Here is a 14426-nt window from a genome sequence, read left to right on the forward strand (position 1 = left end):
AGAATTTCAGTCCCATCCTCAAGCATAAACTCAGGCTTTATTCAAGGTATCATGCACTGCATCTACTGCAAAGTTCCAGGATTAAATTGTGCTATCAGCAGTGTGTAAGTCATCTGAAAATAGTTTGAAAAAATCTATGCACACTAGTAAAGGTAAAAGTCCAAATATGATAACAATGAAGTAGTCATTGTTAGTAGTCACAGCAGCAGTGACAGGAACACATCAAAAATGTATTTGTCTAACTTGTGGATAAGAAACATCTATAAGCACACTGGGTTCAAAATTCAAGACTGATTGCCTGTTCAAGTATTTTACCTAAACTCTATTTTGAAGAGAAATAGATAAAAGACAGATAACATTTACCCTGGCTTGGTACGCAGAGGTAGATTTCACACTAAATAAAGGAGCTAATTTCTCTCCCAGCATTTCAACAAGGAGTTAAAACCTTAGAAGAAAGACTTTTTATAATATTTGTTCAAAAATAAATGCTAATTCAGTAAAATGGAAAAAGGAGAGGAAAAGAAAACCTCAGAGAGCATTTGCAGGCAGCAGACTTAATTGAGGGATTGTTTAATTTATCAGACTGTAGTGGGAGAGGCATCTTTATTACAGCGTAAGCCTCCTCTACTACCAGGTTTTACTAAATATGAAAGCATGCAGAAAGGCTTAAGAACAAGTAGCTACAAGCAGCAACCAAACAGATTCAGATCAGAAATAGGATACAGATTTGTAAAAAGCAGGAGTGTTTAAACACTAAAACACACATCAAGGGAGCCAGTGAGACAGTCACTGTTCTTCAGTGCCTCCAAATGTAAAACGTATGCCTGCCTGTAAAATGAATGTTATGGTGCAAGCTTTACTCACATGTGAACTACAGGGGTCCATACAAGGGTACGAAACCCGCCTGCCTATCATGAAGCAGAAGCTGAACTAGGTGGACTGATGTGTTCATCTAGCTTTAAACTCTGCACATGGTCCTTTGAAAACAGCTCTGCCCAAGCACCGATTCATTTAATTCAGCTTAACTGAGAAACAAATATTCTTGTACTGACACAGAAGAAATTGGCAAAAGGAATAAAAAAAGGCATCAAAGATACACTGTTTTTAGAGTGAGGCATGAGGATAGAAATGAATATAGCAGATGCTACAATAAGTAATCACATATAAAGGAAATTAATTATCTGTATACATGGATCAAAAAGCAGAGAAAAATTAAAATGAACAATATGTTAAAAAGTTAAAGGTAACATGAAGGAAATAAAAAAAATAAATTGCAAGTGAAAGAACAACAGAAGGAAGGCTAAGTGAGGGATATAAAACTGATAAACAGGATAAAGAGCTAATGGGCTGAACAAACAGAAAATATACAAGTTGTTCATACCAAGCTTATCCCAACTAATTTGTCCTCCTAACTTCAATTAATCATGATTACTCCTACCCCTGGGAGTGTCTGCAGTTTACTGCTGGATTTTTTCAGTCATTTTTACACACCAAAACACACTAGCCACCCTCATTCATTTAAAAAGGCTTCAATTTGTCATTGCTGCAGCACTGACAAGAAAAATAACTTGACGAGACTTCATAGAGAAATGTCCGGCACAGGTTTACTGCTGCTTCGCTTTACTTCTGAGCTTGCTGGGCTCTTTGATGAAGATGGGGAGGCCAACAAAGTTTATGCTGATCCTTAATTTACAATTAACAGCACAACTAGCAGAAGCTGTATGCCTCAGCTGGAGTTACAGCAATCTGCGTATTAATAAACTCAATCCAACCATGCTGTTAACTGTGTGCAGGTGCTGCTATTTTGCAAAGCCTGTTCTTCACAGTCGATCTGCTTCTACTCCTGCCACATCCACTGGAATAACTCAACTGGTGTACATGATGCCTAATTGTCCTTCTTACCAATATATAAAAGGACTTATTTCAAACAATAATTTATCATATTCACAGTTTACCAGGGTTTAGATACCATGTGATATTTTATCCTTTAAATTTTAAAGATTAGCATACCATGAAGAGAGACGTGAAGAATTATTGAAGACAAGACATTAAACATTTTTCTAGGAACACTTCTAGATTTATTTTTTTAATAGAAAGGATTTGGGCTGCAGGTTGACACAGTTAAGCAATATCTTTCTCATGTGTATATTTAATAAACAGATGCCTACTGAGTAAACAGATGATAGGATGTTGTTACACTGCACTGGCTAACTCATCAGTGGCCAAGTGCAATGGTGTTTGTTTTCTTACCTCCTGCGTGCCTGCCTCGGGGTCCGTCATTGCTATCACAGAGAAATCCCCGTATCTGTCTCCATTGGCATCAATGGACACCTGCCCTGCAATGCCTAAAGAATGGCATGTGAGGAATTAGAAAATTAATTAGTTAAAATACTGAGCCTTTCCAAGGAAAACAAGAAAACAGTGGACAGGTTTTTACAGACTGATATGACAGGAAATCTCATCAGTCTCCCAGCATTTTTGTTGGCATTCCAAAAGAAATTGTAATTTCATCTCGGTGTCTGCATTCCTGAATTCTTAACATTTCTCCTTTTTTAAATATCAAATGTGTGAGACTGTTTGGGGAGCATGTGAGAAAAACCTAATCCAGAAAGCCACCATGCCAAAACACAAATACATTTAATGTGGGCTGTTTACAGAGAGACTAGCCCTGAACTATCTGACGATGCCCTGATAAGGACAACCCAGCTCGTGTGCTGCAAGGAATGCAAGGGCATAGCCCTGTGCTCCGCAGACTGACAGGGTCGGTGCATCCATAGAGCCAGTCCAGAGTTTTTTCCATCTGATGGGATGCTGGAGGGGGGTGAAGACAGGAGACACCACGTGCATTACATCTGCATTAAATCCTACATTCATTTATGTAGGATTAACAGCCCAATATGTTTGTGTTTTATAGTTTTAGACCGCCAGCTCACTTCCTTCCTTTACAAGTTTGAGGGGAAGATTTGATATTCCCTTAGGCCAGCTGCCAATCTTGCTGCACAGACTTTGACAACATTCAAACTCCTCAAACTACCCTAACTGACAGATCATGGCATCATCCCAAGCAGCCCTTCAAAGGATGAAATCACGTTCAAAATTCTATACACGAAATCATGTCTGATTCCTGGTGATTTCAGTATTTGTTTTTGATAATGAGGAACAAATTAAACATCTGTTACGTATTTTGCATGTCTTAAAACAGCATCTCTGACTTCAACTATTTGTATTCTACGAAACTTTAGGGAAACTTGGAATCACAGACTGATAGGATAACTCCGGTCTGAATGGACTTCAGGAGGTCTCTAGTCCAGCCTCCTGCTCAGAGCAGGGTCAGCTAGGAGGTCAGAACACGCTGTACACAAGTACATTTAATGTGAGATTCCTTTCATGGAAGAAAAAAAATTCCTTATATTCAGTCTAACCCTCTGTTTCAGTGTATGCCCTTGCTATGAAGAGCACAGCTCCAGCTTCTTGCTGTGTGGGGTGATGGAGCACTGGCACAGGTAGCACAGAGAGGTTGTGCAGTTTCCTTCCTTGGAGATCTTCAAAAGCCACCTGGACATGGTCCTAAATAACCTGCTCTAGGTGGCCCTGCTTGAGCAGGAGGTTGGACTAGATGACCCTTCCAGCCTTAGCTGTTCTGTGGTTCTATGTAAATTAAACAGGCACTTGAAAACCATCGAAAAATACCAATTTACTCTGATGAAGCTCTAACCTAACTATAATGAAAACACCACAAGACTTTGTGGATATGTTTTATCACCTAAGATATTCTAAAATGTGATCCTGTGATCCCTGCCTGACACCAAATACAGACATTTACACCAGAGCAAATCAAGCAGGCATCATTTTACATCCATGCTACACCAACTACATTACTAAACCAGGCACAGAGCAGTAGAGAATCAGGTTCTCAGTGACTGTTAATCAAAAGAGAGAGGTCAGGTATTCAGCCAGAGTATAAATTCCCCTGAATACCCTAACAATAATAAAACCAAAACAGATTAACACACCTCTATTTATCTTTTCTCAGTTCCCATTTAGGGATGCAAGGAATGTTTCAACCTGTTGTGCTTTTCTAAACATGCACTGTTCAATGAAAGATTTACTGTCAAGTGTCTATTTCTTCAGTATAACAAACAATACAGTAACCAAACAATTGCAAATGTGATTACTGCAGGATAACAGAATGGGTGTAACTTGGCTACTGGATCACCAAAAGAGGCCACTATAGAGAGCTGCAACATCCTTTTTTACTCAACTTGGCTTCTGACAGGAGATGTTAATTCGAACAGACACCTTCCTGGACAAAGAAGCCAAAATTGGATTAGTAAAAGTAGGTTCTAGAACTTGCTGAAACTCAGAATTCCTATGGGATTTTTAATGGGAAATACTTATATTTTACTTTTCCATCTGCTTCAGAGTTTGAATTTTTGATATTTCCTGCAATGGTCTTCCTCAATAGATGTTTTTAGGAAATTCTGAAACAACCTTAGTAAAGAACTGTGTTTGGATGAGTGCGGAAAGATTTTATTCGGCCTCTGTTGTTGTTAGATACTTATATACAGACAATATGATGCAGATGCTGCATTCACTTCAGAGAGCAGCCTGCTGGCAGAATAAAGGGATTTAATTTCCCTGAAAAACTGGCTTACAAGCCATCAGGTTGAAGATCTCTTTTAAAATCAGGTTTATCCTTGTAAATTATGTCCAGCAACGTACTGCTGCAGGTAGGAGATGGTGTATAACCTACACGGCATTTTGACCTTTTCAACTGCACCCTCACAGCTCAGCTAGAAAGAGTATCTTCAGAACAGCTGTGACAGGTTCAGCAACAACAAACTGGTTTTCACAAGTGGGGAAAGAGAACGTTTTTCCTTCCTGTCTGGTTTTAAAAGGCAGGTGTGAGAATCGACCACAGAACCTGCATGAAGCACATAGTACTACTATAAAAGAACTGCATGAGCGCATCAGCTGGTGGCTTCCTGCAGCAGAGAAATAGGCAAGAAAACACTGACAGGCTGTGCTTGAGCATCTGTTCATACACCAGATAGCCAAACTGTGAGCCAAATCCTTAGATGCCAGATTCCCCCTATTAAAATAGTGTGTTTAGAGAAACTGTGGGTGTGAAGGGAGGTAGTGGCACATTCAGCACTATTTCCAACTGATGCAGGACTCCTTATGGGATGACTGCAACCAGCATAATTTAAAGCAGTTCCTGTGTTGCCTTAAACCACTGGAGGCTATTCTCCCTTCTGTTCAAGCCACAATTTGAGAACAGAAAATAATTTTGGAGCTGATGTCCTTCTTGCCTTCCTCCACTCTATCCAGTGGGGAACGTTTTCTTCTCTTAAACATTTCCATAGGAAATCTTGCCAATCATGCACCAAAAGACTGGAATATTGTAAGAGATGGATGGGAATACAATATTAAATGACAGATAATTCAATGATGTCACACTTAACACTCAGTTTCTTTATTGCAACTCTTTCCTGGCAAAAGCCCTTGCATCACTTTGCTTCAATGGGGTGACATTCACTTGCCAGCTGTGCCACGGAATCACAACTGACAGGGTTAGGCATAGGAAGGCACCGTGTTGCAGCCTCAAAGATAACATGCACAGCTCCTGAAAGGAGGCTGCGGGAAAATCCTTCCAATGCCCAAAAGAGCCCTGTCAAGAAAGAAAATGAAACAACAACAAAAAAAAATCCCAGCACCCTGGCACCACCTTTCTTTGATCCATTCCCAGGCTTTGGTGGAAGGGAAAAAAAAAGAGAGTCAAATGGAAAAAATGAGGCAATCTCAGAGCTACCAGGTACACATGGGTAAAGTGAGCAGCTGTATTGTTTTTTTTTTTTTTTTCAAAAAGAAAGAAGGAGCCTGAGAAAATTATTTGTATCCCTTTACAACATCAGTGAGGGTCATTAAATTGTTAGGAGTTTTTTTAAACTGAGTAAGACTTCAAGCGTTGATGCAGAAAAAATTCAGGCTGGCAAAGTATGTGAGCCAGTCTTAAAGATATTTATAGTTTCATATGGATATTTTCCTCTTAAATTAGAGTGGAATAGGCACTGGTCCTTATTCTGCACACAATAAAGACTTGAATTTTTTTCTTGTCTCTGAAAGCTGGAATTCTGCGTGAACTATTACCTTCATATGTTCTGTTGCGGGTTTGCTGGACAATTTTTTCCCCGTCTTTCTTACTGAAACCAAACTTCAAGACTTCCTGTAAAGCTAGAGCATAAAGAAGAACAGCATCATGGAATCCTTCCACAAACATGTTCACCTAAAAAATAAAAGAAGAAAAAAAGCAATGGTAATTGACACATGAAAAAACATTTTCCCAACTGAATTAACTGGAGGGAATCTCCAAATTAAGTAAAATTAGCAGTTTCGAGAATTATGATGTCAGCTGCAGGTATAGGAATGTCTCTCAAAGAAAAAGTGGGGGAACAATGGCAGCTTTTGACGTATTTTTGAGAACAGCTAACCACTATCTGCTATTCTGAACATTCAAATCACACTTCAGTGTTGTGTCTGAACAGTTCTGCAGATAGGGGAGAAATGTGCTGATCCCAGTTTCCATGGCCAGCTGCATAAATTCTGCAGCTGACCATATGAGGTTCTGTAAGGTGCTGAGCATCCTCATCCCACAACCCCGAGAATGTCCCCCTCCCTCTGCGCAGAGCTCTTAGCACCTCGCAGGATTGGGAAGCATGTTCTGCCATTATTGTTTTGGAGAGCACAACTACTGGATTTGCTTATTTAATGATTACTGCTTCCATTTCTGGCCCCTGTTCAGTGGAGCATCTCTCTGCTAGAAAATGAGCAAAGCAGGAAACTGCTTACCCTCTACAGTAATGTGTTCTGGAACTGCCAGCAGAAGTTTCCTATCTTTTGTGTTTTTTTTCAGTAAGCGACACGAACTGAATGAAATGTTGTTTTCTAACCCTAATATAAAGTGACAGTGCTGCAAAACAGCTCTGTCTACCACAAGTCAACAGAAGCAATATGCAGCTTTTGGTCTGCATCACTGTGAGTAACAACAGTTAATAGCAGACTGCTGCAGGAATATTTCAGGTTTGTACACAGGAGCCTGGTGTGCTTTGGTTATGAAGAATTATGATGAATTCTTATTAGCAGACATGTCTTGAGCAGCACAGGTATGCTTGTTCTGTAAGCAGCAACTCACATCTCAGTCAATACATGAATGAATTACCTTTTCAGCTGGAAGAATTATGTTCCCATTCACTCACAGCTTCACTACAATGGAAAAGCTCCTGATTTACTAAAACTAGCAAAGGCATAAACACAGATTACACAACATTATGGTGTCTCTTATTACCATTTCCATTGAACAACGCATTTTTGTAAATATTCTCCTGGACAGTAACATTATTTAGCTTCTCCTCCATTACAGTGTTCCTAAAGAATTAAAATTGTTGGTAAATAAAGTGCTGCTCAAACTCTCACAGTTTTAGTTGGACATTAAAAAAAAAAAAAAGTTGAAAGATAAAAACACGTAGACAGTTAAGTAAATAGCCACTCCACAGATTAAAAAGTATTACATAGCTGATTGGCTGAGCTGAACTAACCAACTCCTGGTAATGTAATTACATGCAAGACATTCCTTCACTCTTAAACCAGTTGCCAACAGTAAGGAGAATTTCAGAATTATTTACAGATAATACAAAAGTTTACATTTCTCTGACATTTAAAATTGGACTTTTAGATAAGTCCAAACTATGTTTCACTAAGAAAATGCACCACAAGTACAGGGGAAAAAAACGACAGAAGGCACAGAGCAGCTCAGTTCAGCCTGACAGCCAAGGACCAAAAGGCAGCTGCAGTTATTTTGACCTAAAGAGAAAGGACGAAAGAAAAGGTGTAAGTCTGGCTTTTGGTGCAATATCAGGAGCTGATGGACAAAGTGCACACAAGGACAGGCATTGCCAGTGAGGGGTTTAATTCTTCAGGATTAAAAAACAAAAACCACAAAGCTCAACAACTGCTTTATGTGGCAGCCTTAGAGTCCAAGTAGCCTGTGCATGATTAAACATATCCTTTCTTGATGTGACACTTATTCTCTTCGGAGAGAAATGAGTCTCTTTAGTTGCTTTATCTCCCTGCTGGCTGATTTACAGACTGTGGCTGGCATCAGTTACAAGGAAAGCTATTTGTCACTTCCTTCATCCATGGCGAAGACCTCTCAGTATAACAGAGAAACCTTCAAATCCATTTTGTCAGCTAACTTGCTCGATCTGAAATTTACCCATGCAACTGGCCTGGAAACAAAGCCTCTTGGAGAGGCCGTGGGCTTGCCAGATGAGCCCTGGCAAAACTCATTTGGCAGTCTGGGAGGTTATCACTGAAGCCACCTACCTTGCCTCTTGGCTACAAGCCCTGACATTACAGGGGAAAAATCATGTTTGAAAATCATCACAAGATGATTGTGCCACCTCTCAGTTCCTCCTACACAAAACCCCATCATTTTATCTTACCTTGTCAAGGAATGTGAAGCTGGTAATCTATGCCATTTATTTTCCTAAAAGAATGCAAGTTACTAATTAGAGCTGGAAAGCACTCCCCAGCCAAGCTTCACGTTGTACACTGGCTACTTATCACATTATTCCAGTAACATTTTCAAGAACAAGTTCTTGAAAGGAGATACAGAATGCCACAAAGGGCATCAAGTTTTGTTGCCCATCATCTTGTGTGATCATTTAGAAGTTGTCATGGTTCTACAAAGAGAATGGGCTCTAACCTATAAGGGATACATTTGAGATGGGAGGAATCTTACAAAGCTAAATAACAGCTCCAGATACTTTTTAAAGGCTTGCTGTTTCTTTGTGCTATTGTCCTTTGTCCAGACCTCACTCAGGTTCAGTTTGTAGCCTTATTGTCTTTGACTAAGATTGCCTACAACAGATACTCTGAATAAAGAGTGCAAAGTCTGTGCCAGGTTGTCATCTGATACCACTTCTGACTTACTAGAACAGTGTCCCAAGTGCTGTGTAGTCCCAGGATTGTCCTTTTTGGACAAGAACTGAATATTTCAGACCTTGTGTTAGTAAGAAGGCTTTTCTTTATTTCTCTCTCTCTCTCTCTCTCTCTCTCTCTCTCTCTCTCTCTCTCTTTATTTATTTATTTATTAACATAGCTTCTATTCTACATTTAGTCTAAATCTTGGCTACTAGAAATGATGAAATAGACTGACACTGAATTTTCCTCAATATGATTGTTACACTTTTTGGCCTGTATTTATTTGGTTTATAGAATATCGAACAGTAACAGAATCATAGAGTGGTTTGGGTTGAAAGGGACCTCAAAGATCACCCAGTTCCAGCCCCTTGCCATGGGCAGGGACACCTCCCACCAGACCAGGTTGCCCAAAGCCCCATCCAACCTAGCATTGAGCACTGCCAGGGATGGAGTATCCACAGCTTCTCTGGGCAGCCTGTGCCAGGGCCTCACCACCCTTCTGAGTGAAGAATTTCTTCCTTGTTTCTAATCCAAATCTACTCTATTTTTAGTTTAAAACCATGACTCCTTGTCCTATCACTCCACTCCCTGACAAAGAGTCAGGAACAAATACTTACAAAAAGCAAACAACCAAACAAACAAAACAACCAAACAAAAAACCACCACCCCAACCCCAATATTTCCCTGCATGAAATATATGACCATGAGCAAAGGGGTTATAAAGGGCAAGAAGTAACGTACATTCCATGAATGTGCCAAATAAGGACCAGAATAATTGTGAAGATGTCTTTACAGGTTGCTTGAAGGCCTCCATGGTAACTGATAATGTGTGGTTCAACATTAGGCAGGTCTCAGGACAAAACTACACCAATTATAAAAGATAGTGAAGATCCACTTAATCTTGTAGGTAACTAACAATTCTCTTAGTTGAGCTCTAATAAAAGTTTTTTTTTTGTTTGTTTGTTTGTTTTTTTACAGTGGTATTTTCCATCTTGGCTTATGCTGTTTTTCCCCATTAGAGCTGAGGTCCAAATGCCACAATTATAATTTGCACATCAGATCTGTTACCATATTGCTGGCTCTAACCTCTCTTGCGCAGCACAGCCACCCCACTGTGGTTCCTTAAGCAATGAAAGTGGCAGTAAAGAGGTTGCCAGGTTTGTGGAGCGTCCTTGGAGGCTGCAGTACAAATATGTGGAACCCCCCTGTCAAGATATATTCCCAATTACTTACACACCCCATTCAAGGTACAATATGAGAACTACATAACTGAATGAGATAAGTATACAACTGCCTCTTATTTTGCTACATTTCTAGTCTAATTAACCATCTTCCATCAGAAAAAAAGGAACTCTCCATGGAAATCAAATGAATAAATTTTACACACTTCAAAGTTATGGTTCCCCAAGCAGCTATAGTGTGACCACACTTTTCATATATACCAAGGTGTTAACAGCATGCACAGCAATGCAAAATACTACCGACGTGGAAGACAGCCAAGCTACAGCTATGCAGGACCCATAATTTTCCATATCCTGCCCACTGACTGTTAAGTAAGGTTATTCTCTTCCATCTGGAGCTGCCCAGCTCTGAATCACAGCAATTACGGCAATTCATACCACTTCAGTGCAAGGTGAGGAGGATCATCATTACTCTCTCTCTACTGCAAAAGCAAACAGCTAACATTCCCCCAAATTGGTGCCTAAATCTACTTCCCAGTACACCCACAGGGTCTTTCAAGTTGTCAAACCACAGTCCCAGGCCGAAGCAGTGAGGACTCTGGTGGAGTTGTATGAGGTGTACCTAAACTTTTTGCAAAAACTGCACCAATTTACATACTTGATGTGGATTTAAGACTTTGTGCTAAAGCCCCGGTGAGCTAATGCATACAAAGTCCACTGATAGAATAAAATATAGAATCATATAGTCATTTAGGTTGGAAAAGACGTCCAAGATCATCGAGTCCAACTATTAACTCATATTTCACTCTCTTTCAGGTTAGTCCATGGAGATGCAACTTTAATCAATCAGGTTTAGAAGTCTGGTGCTATAATAGCCTGAAGATCATCTAACCTCAGGACTATGAACATTACAAGTGAGCGCTCATGAGGTTTAGCAATGCTGTATTAAGCTACAAAACTACAGTATGACAGTAAAAATATGGCAACAAATTTCAAATAAAGAAACTATATTTCCAGTATACATGTATATACACGCCATGATGCATTTCAAACCAATCTCATGCCAAGTTGGTTCATATGCTTCACCTGACCATGAATTTATGTGGCACAGCAACACATTACATTTTCAGTAGGTTTTCTCCTACCATCTCATTTTGTTTTCACATGTCCCAATAGTCTTCTTCCAAGCAATTGTAACTTAACTCTCAGTTCTCTCTTTTTAATCCTTCTTTAACAAGGCAATTATAATTACTGTTCTTTCTTTATGAGCTTTTCCAAGAAACGGTCACGCTGTCAACATTTTTACATCCATTTCTGGGCACATACGTTTGGTTTCCTGTGTTGAATGACTCACTATCCAGCAACAAACTTTTCAAATTATTTTGGAACAAGGACTTCTATCTTTTATACAATTTGCTGATGTCATATGCTTCCTTTCATACATTGCTGCTGCTGTTGTCACTGTTACAAGCACTCCTTTATGTTTGTGGGGTACCCAGTGGGCCCTCAGCAGTTCCTGAGGTATAGTTCCTGCTGTACTCTTCTTCTGAGCTGCACAAACCCAGAATAAGATGCTCATGATCTCCATACAGTAGGTGATAGGAAGATACAATTGATGTGGTTTTAAGAATTATTAGTTTTGAATAAAAAAGTTAAAATACAATTGTTGCAATCATTTCTGTTAAATTTTTGGTTTGATTAAACTCAGCAAGAAACTCTGGATGAAACTGAGATGTAGACTGAGAATTTGAAGATGACAGAAAAGTATCCTTATGTCTGAGCATTACCTGCAAATATGGCAAATGCATTTGAAACCAGTAATGTTCTGACCAGTTCCAGCTTTGCAGTAATCCTGCCACGAGATAGCATACTGCAATACTGCATGTTACCATCATACCATAATTGCATGGCAGATGTGATTTCTGCATCTGTGAAGCAGAAGCTAAAAGAGTCCCTAAATCTTGTCTATGGATAACCACTACTCCCATGCATCTGGATTGGGATTTCAAGGACTCCTAAGTACAAAACAAATGCAAAGGCACAGGATTCACTCGCAGCCAGCTGTCAAAAACAGCATGTCTTGGTACCTACAGATGCGTGACCCGACCTGTTCCCACTGAGACAGTATCACTGTGAAACCAGCCCAGCAACTGGAAGGGAGGAGAAAGCTGTAAAACAGTTAATTAAAGCTGTATGTTTAAATAGCTGCATCCTAAAAATACAGCCTGTTCTCATGGGCAGCCAGACCAGTTCCCTAATGGAACTGGACCTTAGTGGTTCAAAGAAACAGGAAGGGAAAGAGAAAAATAACAGAACTAACATGCCTCCTCCAGAGAAGGCCATTTCCTCAATATTTAATTCACAACTGAAAAGAATATATGGCGTCACGCCAAACTCTGGGCAATGCAGATGTAACCAAGGACAGCCTCTCAATGTATTCACTGATCCCAACTCTGTGAAAATACATAAATACATAAGCTGGCACCTGCTCAAGAACACATTAGACCAGAGTTCAGGACTTGGTTTTCCAAATGACAAATAACCATCCCAAGCCTCATTTGTTATCTGGGGCTGAATCCCACATCACTTCTTAGAAAAAGGGGTTGAGCGTTCCCCTATATAAGGAGACATCACATAATAGTAAATCATTGTGCATATTCTAGAGAGATTTATTCAAATGCTGTTGCATTTATCAATGAAGCATCAATTTAATATTTCAGAGGGAGACAGTGTACATGTGGAAACCCATACAAGGCTTGTGATATAGGGGAGCATGTGATTTTATTACAGAATTCTGCGAAGTGAGGCTTACGCTCTGTTTTAAAATTGAAGGTTAAAAATACAGCAGTGACAAATTATTAGCACTGCAGCTGAAAGGGACATCTCTTCCTTTTAACCTTAGGAAGGCTTTTTCCAACAAGACTGCGTGCTCTTCTCTATCTCCTCGCTGGTAGTTATTGGCAGAATGGTGATACTGAATGCAGTGGTGATGGAGACGTGAGCCTCCATCTGAGGCCCTGCACATGACATGGTATGGGCCCTCCAAACTACAGGAGTTTGAGATCAAAGTGTAAGTCAAGAGAGAAGGTGTATAGGTAGAAAAACAGGGAGGTGATTACGCCTGAGAAACAGCAGCAGTCACGGCACATCTGCTGCCTACCTCCACCATGAAAGAGTCTCCAAGCACCCATGGGACAAGATATACAGAGAGATCCCTGCTTCTGCTCTTTCCTGCATCAACTGCATCTTTGCTTAGCCTCTGGAGAAAGGGCAGGAAATCTCTCCAAAGACCCAGTTCCTCCCCACCCAGATTACTAGTTGGGGCTGGCTTGCTGTGCCACAGATTTTTGTCCTTGGCAGCTGTCTGCAGCAGTGATGTAAAGGAGAGAAGCAAGCAGGAGATGCTGTAGGCTGTCAGCTGTAGGGGATCCTTTGCAATGGGGCTTACCAATGATGCCTTGCTCTGCAGGAGCACATGCAGCTTCCCAGAAGATGGCAGCAAGGGGAGGTGCACGGTCAGGAGACCTCTCCTGGCAGTGCCCTCTGCATGATTTGGACACAAAGACATCCTGCCAAAGCTAAGCCCTTCTCTTTCAGGATAAGGTCATGCATTTATTTGTCTGCCTGAACTCTTCAACCATGCAGCTGACCCAACTGGTACCCCAGCTGATGTGCACCCCTGGCGTGGTAAACCATTGTCACCCTTGTTCCACCTAGACAAGAGGACGCCTACTCCAGTAGGACTGAAATACTGCCTGCAACAAATACAGTGACAAAATCCCACCCACTTCAAAGCCAGATGCAGACCAGAAGCTAGCCCTTTGTTCAAAGATCTACTGAAATAAAAATAAATAAATAAATAAAAATGTAATTAACAACCAGTGTCTGGGATTTACTTAAAAAAGCTGCTAATTTCATGGAGTTCAGGGATTTTGTCAGTGAAGGTTATTTTCTTGCTAGGGAAAGAAAACAAACCACAAAACCATCTCTGCTGGTCTTGTACCTCCTCCCCATTCTTCATGCTCTCTTCCTTGTTGTTTTTTTTAATACCCCATTCTTGAAAAACTGGTAGATTTACTCACTGTCATCCAGCCAGGGCAGCCACAAGCTGCTTTTTTATTTCAGCCATGAATTGAAGGAGAGACCTATTCAGTGCTAGACTGCAGGGGAGCCACACTGTAAAACAGTGGCCTGGACACAACGCAGCACAGCCGATGAGCAAGTGCATGGAGGAGCCCCACCACCATGCTGCTTGTGAGAGCT

The 14426-nt window shown here is 40.5% G+C and overlaps 1 protein-coding gene across 2 annotated transcripts in view; it reads right to left on the bottom strand.

Annotated features, from left to right (window-relative positions):
- Positions 1-14426, bottom strand: part of NPR3 (natriuretic peptide receptor 3) — a 46925-nt gene that overhangs the window by 11856 nt on the left and 20643 nt on the right. For both annotated transcript variants that reach the window (XM_084503663.1, XM_084503662.1), the window contains exons 4-5: positions 6151-6286; positions 2251-2345 (exon numbers count right to left, since the gene is read on the bottom strand). In XM_084503663.1, coding sequence (XP_084359789.1) covers positions 2251-2345; positions 6151-6286 — 231 coding nt within the window. The remainder of the gene's footprint in view (positions 1-2250; positions 2346-6150; positions 6287-14426) is intronic.

The sequence above is a fragment of the Aythya ferina genome (genome assembly GCF_964211825.1).
Source record: "Aythya ferina genome assembly, chromosome: Z".
NCBI classification, from domain to species: Eukaryota; Metazoa; Chordata; class Aves; order Anseriformes; family Anatidae; genus Aythya; species Aythya ferina.